Source organism: Tachysurus vachellii, chromosome 17 (genome assembly GCF_030014155.1).
Source record: "Tachysurus vachellii isolate PV-2020 chromosome 17, HZAU_Pvac_v1, whole genome shotgun sequence".
Classification (NCBI taxonomy): Eukaryota; Metazoa; Chordata; class Actinopteri; order Siluriformes; family Bagridae; genus Tachysurus; species Tachysurus vachellii.
Window position 1 is genome coordinate 6,776,265 of NC_083476.1, and position 19,502 is coordinate 6,795,766.

A 19,502-nucleotide genomic window follows, 5' to 3' on the forward strand; every position below is an offset into this window, starting at 1 on the left:
CCACACACACAAGGCGGAGGCGGGAATCGAACCCCCAACCCTGGAGGTGTGAGGCGAACGTGCTATCCACTAAGCCACCATGCCCCCCAGTGAGACGCCATCTCCTCCTTAATTGGAAAGCAACAAATGCCCCATCCAGTACACTTTGGATCACTGTCTTTTCTAAAACTGGAAAAAATAAGATATTCTAAAAAAGGTAATCTCGTCAAATTTTACAAGTGGCAACCATTTATGCAATTTTTCCAAGCTAGCTAGGCCTGACTCCAACATACATTCTTTAGGTTTTTTTTGTTTGTTTGTTTGTTTGTTTTTTTTTAATATATATATATGTATTTATTTATTTATTTATTTTTTGCTTGTGTTTTTTTATGGGAAAAAAAAAGGAAAATGTTGTATACAAATATGTTGGTTATTGTTATCCAAGTGTCTTCACGGTTTTTTTTTGTGAGCAAACAATAAATATATGAAACAGAAAGAAGCTAGAGGGAAGTCCAAGCTAGAGTTAAAGGAAGGACATGGAATGTCGCGTGACTGTTGCCAGTCACTGTTGCCAACAAAAAGGCTTGTTAAATTATGCACGATACATGCACTTAAATAATAAGGATGTTACAAAGTTCTGCAAATGTTATTGTTGAATCCATAATGATGGATAGAAGCAGTAAATTATTAAGAAATCTGTACGTTTTTGTTCAAAAAAAAAAAAACAAAAAAAAAAAACATTCCAAACCAAGAATAGAAATATTCAAATATTGACAGAAATATATCTATGGCTCCTACACACCCTGCCCCAAGATCATATTCTCTTCTATCTCTCAATACCTCTCCTCTCCAGGTAACCCGCTACTGATGAATCCAGGTCGCTCTGTGTCATATTCAAGCCCCATGTGTTTTCCTGACTCGGCGGATAAAGAGCTCATTTTACACCCACTACCTGACGTCAAAGTCAAAGTTGACAGCTCCTTCATGATGTCACTGGATGTGACAGAGGGAACAGCTCCTCGTTCCGTAGCTCTACATCTTACATTTCCTCATGATGGTATGATTGAGGGAAGAAGCAGGAAGGCAGAGTTTCTGATGGCTTCACCCACTAGCATGCCAATATTCAAGACCAGTGGGCACTTTGGGCACAATGGAGGTCGGCTTGTGCTGCCACACACAGGTTTGTGTGTGTGTACAGTATGTGTGTGTGATCAGAGAATAGTGTGTATGACCATGTGCATTGCTTATGTCTTATACATGTATAGTATGTTTGTACAAATATTGTGTGTCTGTGTGTGTGTGTGTGTGTGTGCATGTTTGCAGGTGTGAGTTTGCTGATTCCTCATGGGGCAATTCCAGAAGACACAAGCTGGGAAATGTATATAAGCATCAATCAGGACATCACCTGGTAGGAATACACACACACACACACAGGATTTAACTGCTGTTTTATTGTTTATCTCATTATGCTAGCATCTGTCTATTAGTGTGTGTTTTGGGGCTAAACTCATTCAGGGATCTAGAGCAATCAAGTCTGACAGGTAGGTAACTCTTTGTGTGTGTGTGTGTGTGTGTGTGTGTGTGTGTTTAAAAATGTAAGTTCCGTTATTAGGAGATTCGTCCAGTCATTCATTCAACTGCAAATTTGGAGTAGATCCAGAATGAGACTCAGTCAATCACAAGGAACAAAGACACACACTGTAAACAACTTACACACTCTTGCACACCTTTAGGACGATTTAGAGTAGCCAGTCTAATACCATGTTTTGGGTCCAGTCTCCAGTCATTTTGAGAATTGATTTGGATTTGACTCATCTATACAGGTTTGTGTTCTTGGACTTGCAAAATATGGTATTGGTCTTCACAAAGAATTTAAAGAAATAAATAAATAGACTTGTCTTTTCATTTCTCAAGCACAGCTTTTTCAGAAAATCATTTCTTCTTCTAGAAAACATAGCTACCATTTCATGGAATGAATTTTTGGCCTTGGCACAAAGTAATACATTTTATGGGAGAACATAACACTACTTATCACCCTGAGAATACAACCACCAGAGTGAAGCATGGTGATGGTAGCATCATTCTGTAGGACTGCTTTTAATTGGTCAAAATTGAGGATAAGTAAAAAATGATGAAGTAAAGTACAAATTAACTCTAAAATCCAGCCTACTAATCTATAAGGTGAACGAATGGGATATGGCATTAAGATTATTACATTAAATTCGACCTGTCTACAGTTTGCTGATTGATATTTTTTTATATTAATCTTTAATCTATTATTTTCTATTATATGGTCAGCATCATGTTCAATCCATAGCCAGTCCCAGGAACATTGGGTACACGGTGGGAAAATCACAAGTACATCACAGAGCATCATGCACACACTCACAAACACATCTAGATCTTTCTGAAAAGCCTAATTGTATGTTTCTAGACAGTCGGAGGATTTGAACACACAGAGGATAACTCAAAATCAGGACCAAACCCCAGACCCTTTGATGCAGCAGTTTTATCCTCTGCACCTTTGTGCCACATTCTGGACTTGTTTTCAGTGTATTTTTTTTATTATTATTATTTAAAGCAAGTCTATAAATCTTTTTGATGCATCAAGACTTTGTTTTTAAATCCACTGAACTCAGACAGACATCTTAACACGCCCAGCCAGCCAGCTGTCAATCAAACCCGGATCCATTCACCAGAGCCGTCATTCAAAATCGTATCGGCTAAAGCGGCGGGATTGTGAATGATAGACACACCATTCAGGGGTGAAGTGAGGAATATGTCAGTATAAGAGCGAAAGGCTTACAGAGGGAAAACGAGGAAAAAAGAAAGTATTAAGAATAAAAGAGAGGAGAGAATTTGGGGGAGACGAGAGAAATCAAATAAAAGGGACTTGGAAAGTGTAAAAGCAGCAGATGGTGTGCAGTACTCTTGAGGTTTAATTGCTTTGCCTGCATGTTTGTGTAGTAATTATATAATAGATTTGCATATTTGCATTCATTATGATAATTAGCATTGTTCATAAGCAATAATCATTTAGATATTGCTTATACACACTCATAGAAAGGGTGTGAGAGAGAGAGAGAGAGAGAGAGAGAGAGAGAGTAGATACTAGAGCTTAGATAAAATTATTGCCTGTCATCTAAATTACCTGATTATGTGAAGCCATATATTTGAGTGCATATTTTCTTTGTAATAAACTGTATGTATGCTAACACAAAGAGCTAATCTCTTCGAGAGAGAGATATTAGATTCAGTAATTATTGCTTAATCCATACTGAACTAAGAAAACGGTTATGTATTATTCTAACTTTTGGAGTAATCACTCAGTATTTATTAGTAGGGACTTAATTTCTGCTTAGTCCTTGAAGGGTTACCTATGACTTACTGTGGGTTATTGTGAAGTGTAGCACCGAATCAATTAGTTTCATCCTCTAAGCAACCAAATTAATGTGTTCAGTAATTATAATTAAAGGAATCAAAAGTTAAAGGAAAATTAAAATTTAATTTAAAATTAAAGGAATCAAAAGAACAATCTTGTTTCATGGTCACCAACACCACAAATATTAATTGTGTTAATGAAGTTGTTTCAGTTCAGTTGTTATTATTAAAATGGACTATAACTGACCTTGAGCATTGTTGGTGTGTGTGTCTTTGTGTGTGTTTGTGTGTCTGAGAGAGAGAGAGAGAGAGAGAGAGAGAGAGAGAGAGAGAGAGAGAGAGAGAGTACAGGCATTTCTTTACATCACAGTAATTAAAAAACGTTTCTTCATTAAAGGCAATGACAACACACATACACACATATACACACATATACACACCTGCACACACATACACTCTTTAAATATCAACTACTATCAACTGACCTTCAAGCACAGTAATTAAGCTGATTATCAGGCTGCCTTTGTTCCAATCTTCAGCAAATGGGACGACCAAAGACAAACCTAATATTTTCTGTAAGTAAACAAGCACCATCTTGTCATATCTAGCTGATCATTACAATCAAACAGCTGTGCTTTACTCTCACTGACGAATCTCTCTCTCTTTCTTTCTCTCTCTCTCTCTCTCTCTCTCTCTCTCTCTCTCTCTCTCTCTCTCTCTCTCCCACAACCTGAACAAAAGCTTCTGCTTGTTCATCAAGTAGATTGTATTTGTACACACACACACACACACACACACACACACACACACACACACACACAAAGCCAAGCGCAGCATCATTGTTCAACATCTCTGTAATTACTGAGACTAAATGAATTGACAAACCAAAAAATAAACAATAAACAAACCAAAATATTGTGTGGGAACTGAAGTGGAAATTGGACAGGTTTTTGAAGACATTAATCTTATATAAAGGCACCTAAATGTTTTAAAAATTTGTTTCTACATCCTTTCATTCTGCACCACCAGCGCAGTTTTGTTAAGAGCTAGTGCAATTTTTATACATTTGCTTACTTCCTTGCTGAATAGAAGGAAACCAAAGAAGCCATCAGAGCTACAGATCAAACAAGAGATGCAGATCGGTGAGGCAGAAATGCTACCTGCTGCACCAACATGCCACTATTTTTGTAGTTTTCTACAATCTTTATGGTGTGTGTATATTAATCCTTCAAAATGCAGCTAAAGCATCTCCATCTGTCTGCAGACATGTCATGAGCACTTGAAAGCAGCCACTAGGAGATTAGGAGATCTTACATTGTCCTTACACACACACACACACGCACACACACACACACACACACACACACACACACACACACACACACACACACAATGTCTAACTAGGAATCTTATCTTAAGAGTGATTCAGGACCAATCTCAGAGCAATTCTGAGCAAGCATATTACAACTTTTATCTTAGAGAGGAGGCGGGGCTTAACCCATTACTAGGTATGACATTCTTTTGTAGACTGTGATTGGTTGTCTAATAAAAAATATATATAGGAGCGCTTTTAAATTATGATCTATTATAAGCCTTCACTTTGTCTCTATGTTAAGATATTTGATTCTGTATTGTGTAGGGATTACGTTCGTGACCGATCATATTAGAGATGCGCTAACATCTGTATGTTATAAATGTAATAAATGTAATGTAAATGTAAATATCATTACAGTGCAGAAACAATAGAGACAAATTATATAATTTCAGAGATGTCATAATATGTCTCTAATATGATTGGTCACAAAAATAATCCCTACACGATCTAATCTGTATTAGATCATTATTAAATATTGTATACAATACAGTTTTTCTCTGTCTTCACCTTTGAACCATTTTCTCCTCTGCTAAGAAACTTTAGCATCTCAGACTTCCTTCTCACTACTCGTAACACTTTTTGAACTTATGAGCTCTTTTAAGGGTTAAGATGCTTTATAAATATCTTTTATCTTTACTAGCTTGGTTTTGAGCTCAAACCTTTCAATCAGTAGCCCAACACCTTAACCACTAGGCTACAACATCACTATTTGACAGCACTACCCTACAAAAATCCAGATACTAGATAGTCAAATAAATAGTCTATGGCTGATAGTGCAGTTTGATGTGCAGTTTGAGATACAGCCTTATTCAGATTCAGAAAACACCTTCTGTTTTCACACGTTGTATGGCAGTTACATGTGATATGGCAGTTACTCCACTCCTAAAATTTCTATTCACAGTGTTCTCTCTGATGACGAGGTTCTTCTGGGTCCAGAGGTCTCATTTGGTCCACTAGGTGTCAACTTGTCATGTCCCGTCGCCATGACAATATCACATTGTGCAGATATCTCAGAGGACTGGAGTGTAAGACTGAAGAGAAAAACACATGGAGACAACTGGGAGGTCAGTGATTTATTATTATTCTTATTCTTATTATTATAGTAGGACATTTTTAGCGTCTTCTTTACATCTTTTATTGAATTGCATTTAGCTAGTAAAAGTAAGTTTGAGTAAAAATATATTTGTAAAAAGGAATTTGATAGAAGTATAATCTTTTTGTTGCCTAAATGGACACACTTTCACTTCTGCTGCTAAAATAGCTGTAGGCCTACCTGCCTAAATGTGATAAAACAAAGCCTTTAGAAATCTGCTTGTTTGCTAGCGGTAAAGTTTCATGTAAAGGAACTAAGAAAACATATTTTGTTCATATTGATTCCCACGTTTTTTTCCTTGGAAAACTATACCAATCCTTCATACGGTGGGGAAAAATGTAAATGAGAAGAAATAAACTATATTTGTATTATATCTCATGCGCTAGGCGTTATTAATACCCCCTATTTCTGACACGCCTACTAAAGAAATAGCTAGCAACTATACTCCGTTTACATCTATATGGGGTGGCCAGATAATTACGAGTAACCCGGGTATGAATACACATAACTTTCCCTGTGTACTGTATATAATGACTTATATTTTGAAATTTGTAACTCTGAATACAGCCCTTAGAATTTAAAGTACAAAGTTTGTGATTCTGAGTATAAAATTTTAAATGCTCTTTGGATTAGTTTTTGTTCACCACTGACACTTCTCTGACCTTTCTTACCTTCTGAGATTTTGCACTGTTGGTCTATAGGGTGTGTGAATCTTTAACTGTCAACTGTTTTTTATTTAAAGTCTGCACAAATCCACCACAGTTTCTGGTCCTGTAGTCAATCTGTGAACGTTGTTCCAGTGAAATTTTGAGGAAGAAAAAGTTTGCATGTAATTTAAAGAGTAGGGAACTTATGCAAGGTTTGAAAATTGATGTCTCATGAATATGACCAGGCACGAACAGGTGCGATATATTATATATAGTATAACCTGTAAAATATAATTACCGGAAATGCTTTTTAGCTTTTAGTATGCAATTAAGACCATAAATACTTAGATCTTATTATAATGTTCTTGAGAAGAATTGAAAAATTCAAAACTTTAATACCTTAGAGGTAAAGAATAAAGATTAAGCTCTTGTTGTTACTATCTTGTTGTTAACAATCCAAAACTTTATTGATAGGTATTTGCACTGTATACTATAATAACTGCATGACACCTGTAATGACATGAATATGCAGATTTGTGTTTAATTGAAGTGATTTGAAGTGAAATTGAAGTAATTTTATGCATAAATGTGACTTATACTTTCATCCAGCTCATTCACGGAGACTTTAATATTGGAAATAATTAAACACTGAAAATAAACGAATTTAACAACGAAAATTCTATAACCGTTGAAAAATTGAAGCTTTCCATGAGGAGAAGCTTATTCAACATTTATGAGTGTTGTTAATTTTTCAACCTGGGAATGTCTTAAGGACAGTGATAACATGAAAGCTAAATATTTGTTTGTTTGTTTCTCTTATTAATTTCAAGAGAGATAAAATGGGGCTGATGAGGGAACAACTACTGTTTATAGCTGATATAATGTAAGAGAGAACATGAACTTGTTTTGCAGATATTCCACACAAGTACGTCACCTAGGTAAATTGCTGCAATGATGAGAAATTTAAGATTTGAGAAATAGGACTATGAGAAAGTTCCACAAAACAATTAATACTGTATCTGTGTTTTATTCCATCCTTCATGCATCATGACTTTATGTTCGTAAGCAGTAAACTGCGTACATGTTTAATGCTTTGTGTGTTTTCGACAGGATGTGATGTGGATGAAAGAAGAGAGCTCTTTGTGTTACTGCGTGCTGGAGTCACGACGCTGCTTTGTGCTTGTGGATCAGCCTGGCCGTTACGCTCTGGTTGGAATTCCGATCAGTGAATCTGCAGTGAAAAGACTTAGTATTGCTGTGTTTGGAAGCTCAGAGGGCGATGTTTACACACTCCGCGTTTATTGCGTGGATGACACGCCACATGCCTTTCAGGTGACAATTAAATTCCCAATTATTTTGTCAACTAACAACCTCTTGTTAGAGTATTTAGGTGTGTAAGTCGATTTTTAAAAAAATTGATTAATTGCATGAAATGAAAGAGTAGATGTTGAACAGAAGCAATTGAGTGGACAGCTTGTCAATACCTGGCAGAGCAACCTGGTAGCCTAACAAGAAACCACTGCAGCACTGGCAAACTGCCAGATTGACACAATCATGATCAATCCTAAGCAGTGTGTTTGCAACTCATAAGTGGTTATTTTGGTCTGGATATATACACTATTACCAAAAATATCTGGACACAAGACCAGTCACACCCCTTGTTTTCTCTTTTCTGATATAACAGCCTCCACTCTTCTGGGAAGCCTTTCCACTAGACATTGGAAGATCATGAAAAACGTCCGGTCATGATGAACGAGAAGGCCTTGTGCATAGTCATTGTTCAGTTCATCCCAAGGTCATGGATCTGTACAGAACACTGAAATTCCACACTAATCTTAGTTAATCATGTCTTTTTGGATCTCACTTTGTGCATAGGGCATTATCAAGCTGGAGCAGGTTTGGATCTCTTTAAGACTTCAGTAAAGGGGAATTCTTAATGCTACTCCAATCTTTATGGCATTAGTTTGAGGAAGACCCACATATGAGTATGATGGACAGGCATCTACATACAGAGGTCCTCTCCTGAATACTAATTCCTTTATCACCCATCATACCAATCCTGATTACAGACTAACAGAGTCAGGCATCCAAGCATGCAGTGATTGCAGAGTCTTGTCAGTTTTAAACCTTGTAGCTCCCGATGGCTATTTCTATGTGCTGATTGTGGTGTTCTGTGAGGTCCTTGCAAACAGATTGAGGTGTAAAAAAACACATCAGACACAAAGTCCTCCTGCAACCTGACAACCTTTGCTCTTGGTGAGAGGTGGTGTCCACACAGGACCAGGTGAACTGGGGCACAACTTTTAGATTTAGCCAGATCCAGCCCTACAGTAGCTACTCACTGTAAGGGATCACAGTCACCCAAGCCTCAGGACTCTCCTCCTTTCGGTCCACAGCTGACACTTTACCACATCCTTACAGCTTTACTATAGCACCTCTCTGACCAGCAGAGATCATTGTAACTAATAATTAGATTCACTTCTTTCTTCATTGCCCATGCTTTTAAATACACCACTCTCACTCAGCACTCTTGAAATATTTTGCCAACTTCTTTTTCTGAGCTGTCTTTGTCTGTACGCATTGGCTACACATTGGCTGGTTGCAATTGTTTAGAGAAAGTTCAGGTTTCATGATGGTGTAGAACAGGGTGTTACGATTGGCTGGGAAGTCATGTGTCATGTGCATGTGCTAATGCTGAGATTTGCTATTTGCTATTTTGCAATGCTAGTGTTGAGATTTGATAGTAATGCGCAGTAATAATAAAAATGTTAATAATAAATTCTGAAGTGTGCAGTTGATCCACAGTTTGTTAGGAATTCTTTGATCAAGCCCATGATTATGAGCATCTCTCACAAACAAACCCAGAATCAGTACACGTTGTGGCCACAAGTATTTTAAATGCCATTCTGCTGAATTGTTGGAACCATTTAAGCAAAACAAACTAATTTTTTCTGTTCACTGAACTCCATCATTTAGACGTGTGTTGAGATATAGAAGCGTGAAATAATGGATTTTACAAAGCGTGCTTATTCATTCATTATTCAAATGCTGCTGAGGTTTCATAAACAGGAGACCTGATTATGCTTGATATATTGAATGTGCAATATTCAATTAGAGGTTTTTGAAAATTCTTTCATATTTAATAAGAGTTTTAATCTGCTTTGGGTGGTTTTGTGGTGGATCCAGGAACAGGATGAATTCAGGATTGAATGTTTTTAGAATTGGATTATTACATCATTTTGTACCATTTTGGATATTAGCTCCCGAGAATTAAAATAATAAAAAAAAAATTATTAAAATCTCTTTTAAGCATGCAGATGTAGATTCATAGATAAATGATTTGTGTAAACATGAGTCAGAATTGAAATCCAGACATATTTGTCACAGCAAATCGAGAGAACCCATGAAACACTATTAAGAACTCAAGGATGAATAACTATTGGATGAATTGAAGCACCTGATTTTATCACATTACCTTCTGACTATTCAAGCTATTTACAAAATTCCACTAAATCCATTGTATGTAAACTTTTTTATTATATTCTGTGTCATTTGGGTATCTTTGAAGGTTAGATTGACAGAAAGATAAAGGTAAACGTATGCTGCTATTTCTTTTAATGCCGTGAGTATGAACATTCTTAAGGATACATGTACAAGGCCAATTTTCAGGTGTAAAGAAATTACAAATTCTTAAGCAAAAAATATATTTCTAACACTTTTTGAAAAGAAGTAGTTTTAGACATCTGTCTTTTTTATTTAAATGAGTTAGCAGTCAAATGGCATATACATGTTCACATAACAACTTCATTAACATGTATTACAGTATGTTTGCTACTTGTGCATTTCATATTTACTCCTGAGATTTTTGACAGCTCTATGGCTGAACTTTTCATCACTTCACAGAAGCTTTTAAAGCGTAATTTGCACCTCACACAGAAGTAATGTACTGTAGTAGACATTCCCAGGTGCAGTCCGGATGATAAGCTACAACTAGGGAAAATTGAACATTAATTTAAGAAGCATTGTGAGGCACATTTTGAGGCTGCATCAAACTACATTCTGCTCTGCTTGATCATATACAGTACACACTGGCTCTCAGCGTCAGCTTTTCCCTCCATCAACCTGAATTTCCTTGTTTCACACAGTTCTTCTACTTTCTTTCTCCCCTATACTCCTCTATCTCTCTCACTCACTCACTCAGTCTCACTTACTCACTCTCTTTCACTTACTTACTCACTCTCACTCACTCACTCACTCACTCACTCTAAATACAAACACATTTAAATATATCTAATATTAATCTTCAATTTTTGTATTATATTAATCTTTATGTTAAAAAAAAATTATGTTTATGTTGTGTAAAGCTGCGGCAAGATGATGACAACTGTTAAAAGCGATATACAAATAAATTTTAATTTTAGTTTAAACTTATGCATTCACTCACTCTATCACTTACTCACTCTCATTCACTGTCACTCACTCACTCACTCACACCATCACTCACTTATTCACTCACTCCCATTCACTCACTCACCCACTCACTCACTTACTCTCAATTACTTACTCACTCTCATTCACTGTCACTCACTCACTCACTCACACCATCACTCACTTATTCACTCACTCCCATTCACTCACTCACCCACTCACTCACTTACTCTCAATTACTTACTCACTCTCATTCACTCGCTCACTCACTCTCATTTACTAACTCACTCACTCACTCACTCACTCATTTACTCTCTCTCATTCACGCACTCACTCTCACTCAATCACTCACTCACTCTATAATTCATGCACGCGCTCACTCTCACTCACTCTCATCCACTCTATCACTCACTCACTCACTTGCTCACACCATCACTCACTCACTCCCATTCACTCACCCACCCACCCACTCACGCACTCACTCACTCTCATTTAGTCAATCACTCACTCACTCACTCACTCACTCACTCACTCTATAACTCACTCACTCACTCACTCACTCACTCACTCTTCCATATTCCTGCATTCAATCTCCTTTTGCTTCTAGTTTACCTTAAGTTCTTTTCTTCTCTTGCTTCTCTCTTGTTTGTAGGAGGTGTTGTGGTTGGAGCATGCTCAGTGCAGTCGTCTCCTGAGAGAGCCGTGCACGCTGTTCTTCAGTAGAAGTTCCTCAAACTTGCAGATCTCCATCCAGGATGTTTCACCTCACTTTGTTTGGAACATCAAACCCTTCGCCACCTGCCAGGTCCCGCCTCAGTCTATGTATATTCATTATGCCATGGAGTGTGTTCCACATTAATATGCAGATTAGTATGCAAATATTCATGAGCTTCAGGTAGTAAGGGATGCTAGAGGGACAGTTGTGGTTGTTTTTTTTTTTTTTGTTTGTTTGTTTTTTGTATTTAATTAAGTTGCAAAGATGATAATGCAAAGAAACACAGTATACACACTTTAATAGTGAACTCCCAAAATGCGCCTAAGAAATTTATTAGAGCCAATCAACTGAGCTTGCACAGGAAGTGAATGGCTAGCTGTATCTTGGTCACTTGCTTGTATGACACAATGTTATGCACATATCTATTAAGAGTGTAGAACAAACATTTACCATGCCATCATTTCTCTGCATTCATATTTTAACATATTTACATCACAAAAAAAACAGGTTTTATTAATGTTTTAGGTTTCCTTATGTGCAAATGACCAATAATAACATATGGCTGAATCGGTGTAATGGGAAAATTGAAGGGAAATAAAGAGTTAAAAGAAGTAGATGAAGAATAAAGAAAGGAAAGCATATTAAAGAAAAAGATATAAGAAAAAAGAAAGAAAGAGACATGATGGATGTTATAAGGATACAAACATAAATACAAACACACACGGTTGTACTAATTTTTGGGCTTTTATGCACTTACAAATCTACTGACCTTACTATTTATAATGAGTATAATTAATATTACTAATTACTTAGTACTTACTTAATTATTACCCAAGTGTACCTTGTCCTTCCACAAGCCTGTAGATTATCTTTCCCATGCACAGTTTGTGTCAGTTACAATAAAGGGGTAGCTGGTCAGTGGTCAGTCCATTTCTATTATTGAATCAAGTACAAATAGTCTAGAAATAACTTGTAAATAAAAATCCCAGATTTAATCTCTCTCTCTCTCTCTCTCTCTCTCTCTCTCTCTCTCTCTCTCTCTCTCTCTCTCTCTCTCTCTCTCTCTCTCTCACTTGTCTCAGCAGGAGTTCTCTTTCACTCGGGTCTGGTGCAGTACTGCATCTCCTTTGCATTGTGCCTTCTCTCTGCAGTGCCACAACACAGCAGCCAATCAGCTGTTGTGTAAGATCAGCGTGCGGCAGGTCAAAGGTCACGAGCAGATCCTGCAGATCTGCACCACCGTGGCTGAGGTGCGCAGCATACATGTAGACACCCAGAGGACAGCACAAACAAGAGTACATCTTGGAAAGCAAATATTTCCACATGCACACCAACAGGAAAATGTATGTGCGTACAGGATGTAGTGCCAGATTATAGAGTCGACTTACATGTAAGGAACGAGAACGTAACTAAACACTGTTTTATTCACAGTGTTCAACATAGTCTAAATAGTGAATTTAAATCATAATATGAATTATGATTTCCCGACTTCAAGATTTCATGTGTCATGTACACAGGTACAGTTTATACAGTATACAACTTGACATGAAAACCCAGCCACACCTCCTTCGACTGTGCATATAAATAAAATAAATTTATAAAGTACAGTTCAAAACCAGAAGTTTACATACACTGTATAAAAAGACACATGACCTTTTTTCTCATTGTCCAACATTACTGTTTATTAGACTAAACTTTTCCTGTTTTCCAAAATTATTATCTGATAAATGCCATAATAATTTTCTGATAATAATTGTATTCCTTTCTTCAAAGTCAGAAGTTTACTATGCTTTTAAAGAAATTGGGTAAAGCCCAGATGATGTCATGGCTTCTGATAGGTTAATTGACAACATTTGATTTAATTGGGGGGGCACGGTGGCTTAGTGGTTAGCACGTTCGCCTCACACTTCCAGGGTCGGGGTTCGATTCCCGCCTCCACCTTGTGTGTGTGGAGTTTGCATGTTCTCCCCGTGCCTCGGGGGTTTCCTCCGGGTACTCTGGTTTCCTCCAACGGTCCAAAGACATGCATGGTAGGTTGATTGGCATCTCTGGAAAATTGTCCGTAGTGTGTGATTGCGTGAGTGAATGAGAGTGTGTGTGTGCCCTGCGATGGGTTGGCACTCCGTCCAGGGTGTATCCTGCCTTGATGCCCGATGACACCTGAGATAGGCACAGGCTCCCCGTGACCCGAGGTAGTTCGGATAAGCGGTAGAAAATGAATGAATGAATGAATGATTTAATTGGTGGGTGTATTTTAATGCGCACCTCAAACACACTGCTTCCGTGTGTGACATCATATAATCAGCTAAGATATCAGAAACAGAATCAAGAATAAATAAGAAAAAGTAATAGAATATGATGTGCAGTATGTAACACGTTGTAGCGTCATGAGCATGTATCCCATAGTGACATAAATTTGTTAACTTGTGTGTATACTGTGTATACACTGAATTTTATATGTATATAACAGTAGATACAGTGTTTTAATCCCATACCTAAACAACGGTTCACTCTACGTCTGGTCTAACTGGCATAAAAGAGTATGTGCTGGATCAAGTGCTATTTTATAAACTGTAGAATAACAAGGGTGGAAGCCAAGACTGTTTATGCAGTAATATTCAGAAAATATACTAGACTCCTATTAGATGTTAATCCATCAGGTACAGTGAAACAAGGTAAGTGTTTCTGTTAAACAGTGAGATAGACACTACTGAAAAACCTGATCCTGGAAAACTGTACACAAGAAAACTTTTGAACTACATGTAGATTATTTTAATCATAATAATTAGACACACCCAAAAATACTAAATATTGTATTTATTTTGTATTTATATTGTAAAATAGTGTCTCTAAATATGGAGAAATATTTGGAGATCTTTTTGTAAATAACTTATTGATCATCAGTTTTGTCCTTTGTCATTTTTTTTCTTTCCAGAGCCAAAGGGAAGTGGTGCCATTTTTCCCGCAGTCAGATTCTACCATTTCGTCTCAGACAGGAGACAAAGCTTTTAAAATCCCCCTCTCCATAAGGCAGAGGATCTGTGCCACCTTCGACACGGCCAATGCCAAAGGCAAAGACTGGCAGCTCCTAGCCCAAAAACTGCATATAAACAGGTGAGATACACACACACACACACACACACACACACACATTTTTCACATTTACAATTGTGAATGGTCCAATCACTTATTGTAATTTTGAGAGACATGAAGAAAGGAAACCAGATTTACATCAGTCAAATTTTAATGAGGAAAATGAGGCACACTTCCTATGACTTAATTTATTTCAAAAGCTGTTTCCATCTCCTATAGAAAACCTTCACAAAGACACAGCATATCTCCCAGTTGCTCTCATCATGCAAAAAAATTTTTTTTTAAAATAGGCAAAAGTGCATAATTTAAAAAATAAAACTGTTCTCACTGTTAACCCGCTCATCTTGCTAACAGTTCACATAAATGCAAAAAGTCTATTTTATAAGGAAAACTGTCACCAGTATACCAGGGGATTTTTCCAAGCACTGCAGCTTTTGTACCAATATAGGCTGTCAAGTCAGAACGGTTTAGGAGGGAAAGTCTGTCTGCGTTTCTATAAAAACCACACACATCCTCACACATGCTTTAAAGACCGGAGGATTTTGCTGGATTTTCCACCCATCCAGCTCTGCAGGCAGCGTGTAATGAGACATGCTTCCTTGTTAAGCGGATTTCAGCAATTAACTCTCCAGGATGTGTGTGAGATGCTTAACCCAGAGAGAGGTTGTACTGCTGAGAATAGTGCAGCACTGTCTCCTGCTGGACAGAGATACACATTTGAAACAAGTTTGTTTTTTTGTTTCGTTTTAGCTAGCAGTTTGTTTTAAAGTATGGAAGGTACCTAATGTTCAACAGGCAAATATAAGTGCTTGTTAATACTATTAGTTAGTGATTACCAATCGTGATAGTTATAATTACTTGCAATTACATCAGCCAGGCTATGAAATAAAATGCAATCACAGCGAGTTAGCCTAGCGTTTACTCTTCCTGTATGAATGACCTTATTCCTCCTACTTCCTACAGCGGTGATGTAACCACATGTGACGTATATTGATTGGTTAACAGAAAGCCTGAAAACTGAACTACTGTTTCACCGCTACAGTTTAATGCAGTGACTATAGTATAGCTGCTGCTGTCTTGGCCAGGTTGTCAATATCACACTCTCTTTTTTGAAAGCATTCGTGAATAAGGTCCTTAAACTGTTCCAGCAGGAGCAAGGCCTTCCACCTCACCTGAAAGGAACATCCAACAATTTTCAAGTATAGAACCATGGCCTCAGACTTGGAGGTGCTGACTTTACTCTCAGTATGAAAATGCCTGAGGGAATATCTGTGGTCTATATCTGTGGTTGGGTGCTACAATAGACCCTATAATTGAGACTACTCCAGACTTTGCTGCATCTTGACATGCTAATCACGATATCCAGAAACAGGAGGGACGATGTTACAGACCCACATTAAACAGTTTCAACTAAATGCTAAGACTGTGGCACAGCATTCATAGAGACTCAAACTGCACAAGGTGCTGACAATGTGTTCCTGCAGTACCTCCCACAAAAAAAGTTCAGGCACACAATCTCAAAGCCGTGTCCAGAATTAATTATATTTATTTAGGGTAGATCATTCTTCCATGGCCCTTCCCAAAGTTGTACAAGAATCCCACATTGTTCTTCCTCATTGAATCTTAGGTGGAATTTACATAGGCTTTTCTTGGAATGTGAGAAGTGTGATTCCTTTATAATTGGAAGACACCATCTCATCACAGATTTTTGAAAAATAGCAACTACCTTCCCTCTTAACAGTCCCACTCCAAAGGCACTTCTCCAGACCTTGCAATTGAAGAGCCATTTTAACCACACAGCCCCAACATACTCCATTTAATTCTATGGCCAAATCTCATCCACCCATGCAGTCCTGCTACTTTGAAGATTTCTAACTGCTAAAGAAATATCAGCTTCAGAGAAGGATTCCAAAAACATTGACATTTCTTTCACTTCTTCCTTAATGGAGCGCATATCCTCTATGTTAAGAAGTTCATCAGTGCTCGTTCCATCACTCAGCAATGTCCCCAACAGATTTCAGCATTCTCTTACACTTGCTTGTGAGATTGTGTATGGTCTCATCTCCTCTGCAAGCTCCATATTCTTTGTCAGTCCTATCTTTATGACTTCTCAGAACTCACCGTTTTCACTTCAGCCTTTCTGCCTTTTTTATACCTTTCAGTTGAATCAATAGAGTATCCTGTGGGGATTATTTAGAAGGTCTCCTTCATCTTGAGAGTTTTCTCACCACAAGTGTCCACCAAAATGTGCTAACTATCTTCCTAACATATCCTTCCTGACAGCCTCTGTCAGCCCAATGGCAAAGGACACTTTCTACTACAGTACCTCTGTGATTGAAGACTTGAACATGATCCATTCAGACTCAATGTCTCAATGACTTCTCTTGGTACAAGGAAGTTTTTTCAGAAGTTCTTTTTTTCTCACGAAACCTTCTGTCAAACACTCCTAAGCAACTTGGGTGGCAGTCTGGGGTGTACCATAAATTTCTACCTACACTTTAAAGTGAGGACTCTAACTCACCACTCACCATGCACCACCAATGGGTGATTAGTTAACACATTTACCCAACTTTTACCCAAGTGTTCAAAATATAAGGCCTCAAGGCTGATTGTACAATCATAGAATTGAAAATGTTATAGTACCAATTACACTAATCAGCAACTTTACGTTCAAACGCAGTAATTGTTATTGGCAATCTGTGGCTTTCACAATAGTCTAATTACATTTCTCTAATTGTATCTCCATCATTCCCAACATGAGCAATTAAATATCCTAGTAACACTATGGGGTCAGTAGTGCATGCCTCCAAAACACCAAAAGACTGAATACACTTAACTACAGTCTTTAGGAGTCATAATCTCATAGCTACAACCCTCTTGTTCTCTAAGACCAACTCTGACTGTAAGGCATTAGACTGGAGAGTATCCTCACAACCAGAGACCTGTCTACTTTGGTCATTCCAGAACACCAATCCAGATGCTTGGTACCAGAGTACATGCTGTAAAGCTGATTGTACTAACTTAGGTCTTTTTGCTACCATAGAAGTCACATTCCACCTTTTATGGGAGTCTCCAGGTATGCATATGGCCTGACCTATGGCATCAGGAAGTATGATGGCCCTACTGGGTCAGTAAGGCCCCAGCGATACAGCATCATGACAAGATCATGGTCCACAAAGGGGCTCTTCAGTAAAGTTAGCAGTTGTGTTGCTGTTGTATTCTAATATCAGTTTTTTAACATGATTCATTGAGTCAAGTGTGTATGATAGAGCCATGAATATTTATGTCTACTCTGAAGCTTTGGACAGCTACCTGTTATAATTCATTCCTGAGATCCTCCATTACACCATCTGCATCACTAAACTATGATCATTATTTTTCTATAACTGGTGAAAGTACTGGGTTAAATTGTAATAAACATGAAAATTAATTTGTTAATTAATTAATTGACAATGTTTTTCCATGCTCTTTGATTGTACATGTATATATAATATTCTAAACCAGTCATTCCTGACTGCTGTTAAAAAGTCTTGTTTATTAACACAATCCACACTGTCGATCATAATTCTTATTCTACAGAAATCTGGGTTACTTTGCAAGGCAGTCAAGTCCCTCAGCGGCGATTCTGTGCTTGTGGGAAGTTCAACATGAGGAACTTGGAGATCTGGAATCTCTGGCCAGTGCCTTGGAGGAAATTGGACGTGTCCAAGTCAAACAATCTGGCAATGTATGTGATCAGGACCACCCCATACAGCAGGGCATAATAGGCAACCCGGACGAAACCAAACACCCAGACAATTCTCTCAGCCTCACTTACTCAAAAAACTCATCCAACATCACTACCATGTTAGTAAAGTCTGAAAAACTGGATGATATTCTGATCCTGGACCAGTCAAGATACAATACTGGCAAAACTCCAGCCCACGACCGCACTATTGATCTGTACAACAATGACTTAGACTCAGATCACACCTAGGAAATGTTACACAGAGAACAATCGTCCAATATCAAAGTCTAGGAGGAAAAGGGGCGGAGACTCAGAGCAGCTCCTCACTCTGTTAGACTATGAAAAAAAGAGAAACTCAAGGTTAAAGTAATGCAGTGGCACAGTGTTTGTGCACGAGAGAGAGATACACACATGTAAATGTTAATATGAAGTAACTTTTCACAATGGATTTATAGATTTGGACGTTTCAGCAGCTTGAAAAAATAAATCAACAAATCAGAACTGGAATTGTTGAGAGCCCATAAAAAGAGGTGGAATCACACTTTTAATCCCCTGTCCCCTTTCACACACATCTTTGACGCCCCCTAGTGGCATTCTAAATATTAAAGTACTCTGTCTCAGTCTTTTTGTTTAAAACCATCTTGTTTTACTTTTTGCACTTTCTTTCATTTGCAAATGAGACATTGTCACAGAGAACCGAGCCAATAAAATGAATGGAGAGATAAACAGATTAGACAAGAAGAGCATTATAACACACTCTCACCTCATGTGCATTCCTATATAGAAACAGAAACTGTAACCTGCGGAGATATCTGAAGGCATCTTCTCTTGTTATGGAGTATTATGGAGAAATGGAGAATTGGTATTATACTGTATATTTAAAAAGATTAAAAACCCAGAGGTAAAGAGAGGTTAAAATGAAGAAATTGCACTGAATAAGAGTTGTGATATGAGACTTCAGTCTAAATCATGCATTTACACAATTTATGTCCCTTTAAGACTGGTAAATGCTATGACTTTCCAGATTGGCAGGTAAGCTAGGACCTGTAGCACTTAATGGTGTA

General features: G+C 37.7%; 1 protein-coding gene across 2 annotated transcripts in view; it reads left to right on the forward strand.

Annotated features, from left to right (window-relative positions):
* Window positions 1-18,830, forward strand: part of unc5da (unc-5 netrin receptor Da) — a 198,458-nt gene extending 179,628 nt beyond the window's left edge. For both annotated transcript variants that reach the window (XM_060890757.1, XM_060890758.1), the window contains exons 10-17: window positions 833-1,159; window positions 1,303-1,387; window positions 5,637-5,799; window positions 7,586-7,807; window positions 11,556-11,708; window positions 12,704-12,868; window positions 14,554-14,732; window positions 18,291-18,830. In XM_060890757.1, coding sequence (XP_060746740.1) covers window positions 833-1,159; window positions 1,303-1,387; window positions 5,637-5,799; window positions 7,586-7,807; window positions 11,556-11,708; window positions 12,704-12,868; window positions 14,554-14,732; window positions 18,291-18,687 — 1,691 coding nt within the window. In that variant the 3' untranslated portion in view covers window positions 18,688-18,830. The remainder of the gene's footprint in view (window positions 1-832; window positions 1,160-1,302; window positions 1,388-5,636; window positions 5,800-7,585; window positions 7,808-11,555; window positions 11,709-12,703; window positions 12,869-14,553; window positions 14,733-18,290) is intronic.
* Window positions 18,831-19,502: the final 672 nt, after the last annotated feature.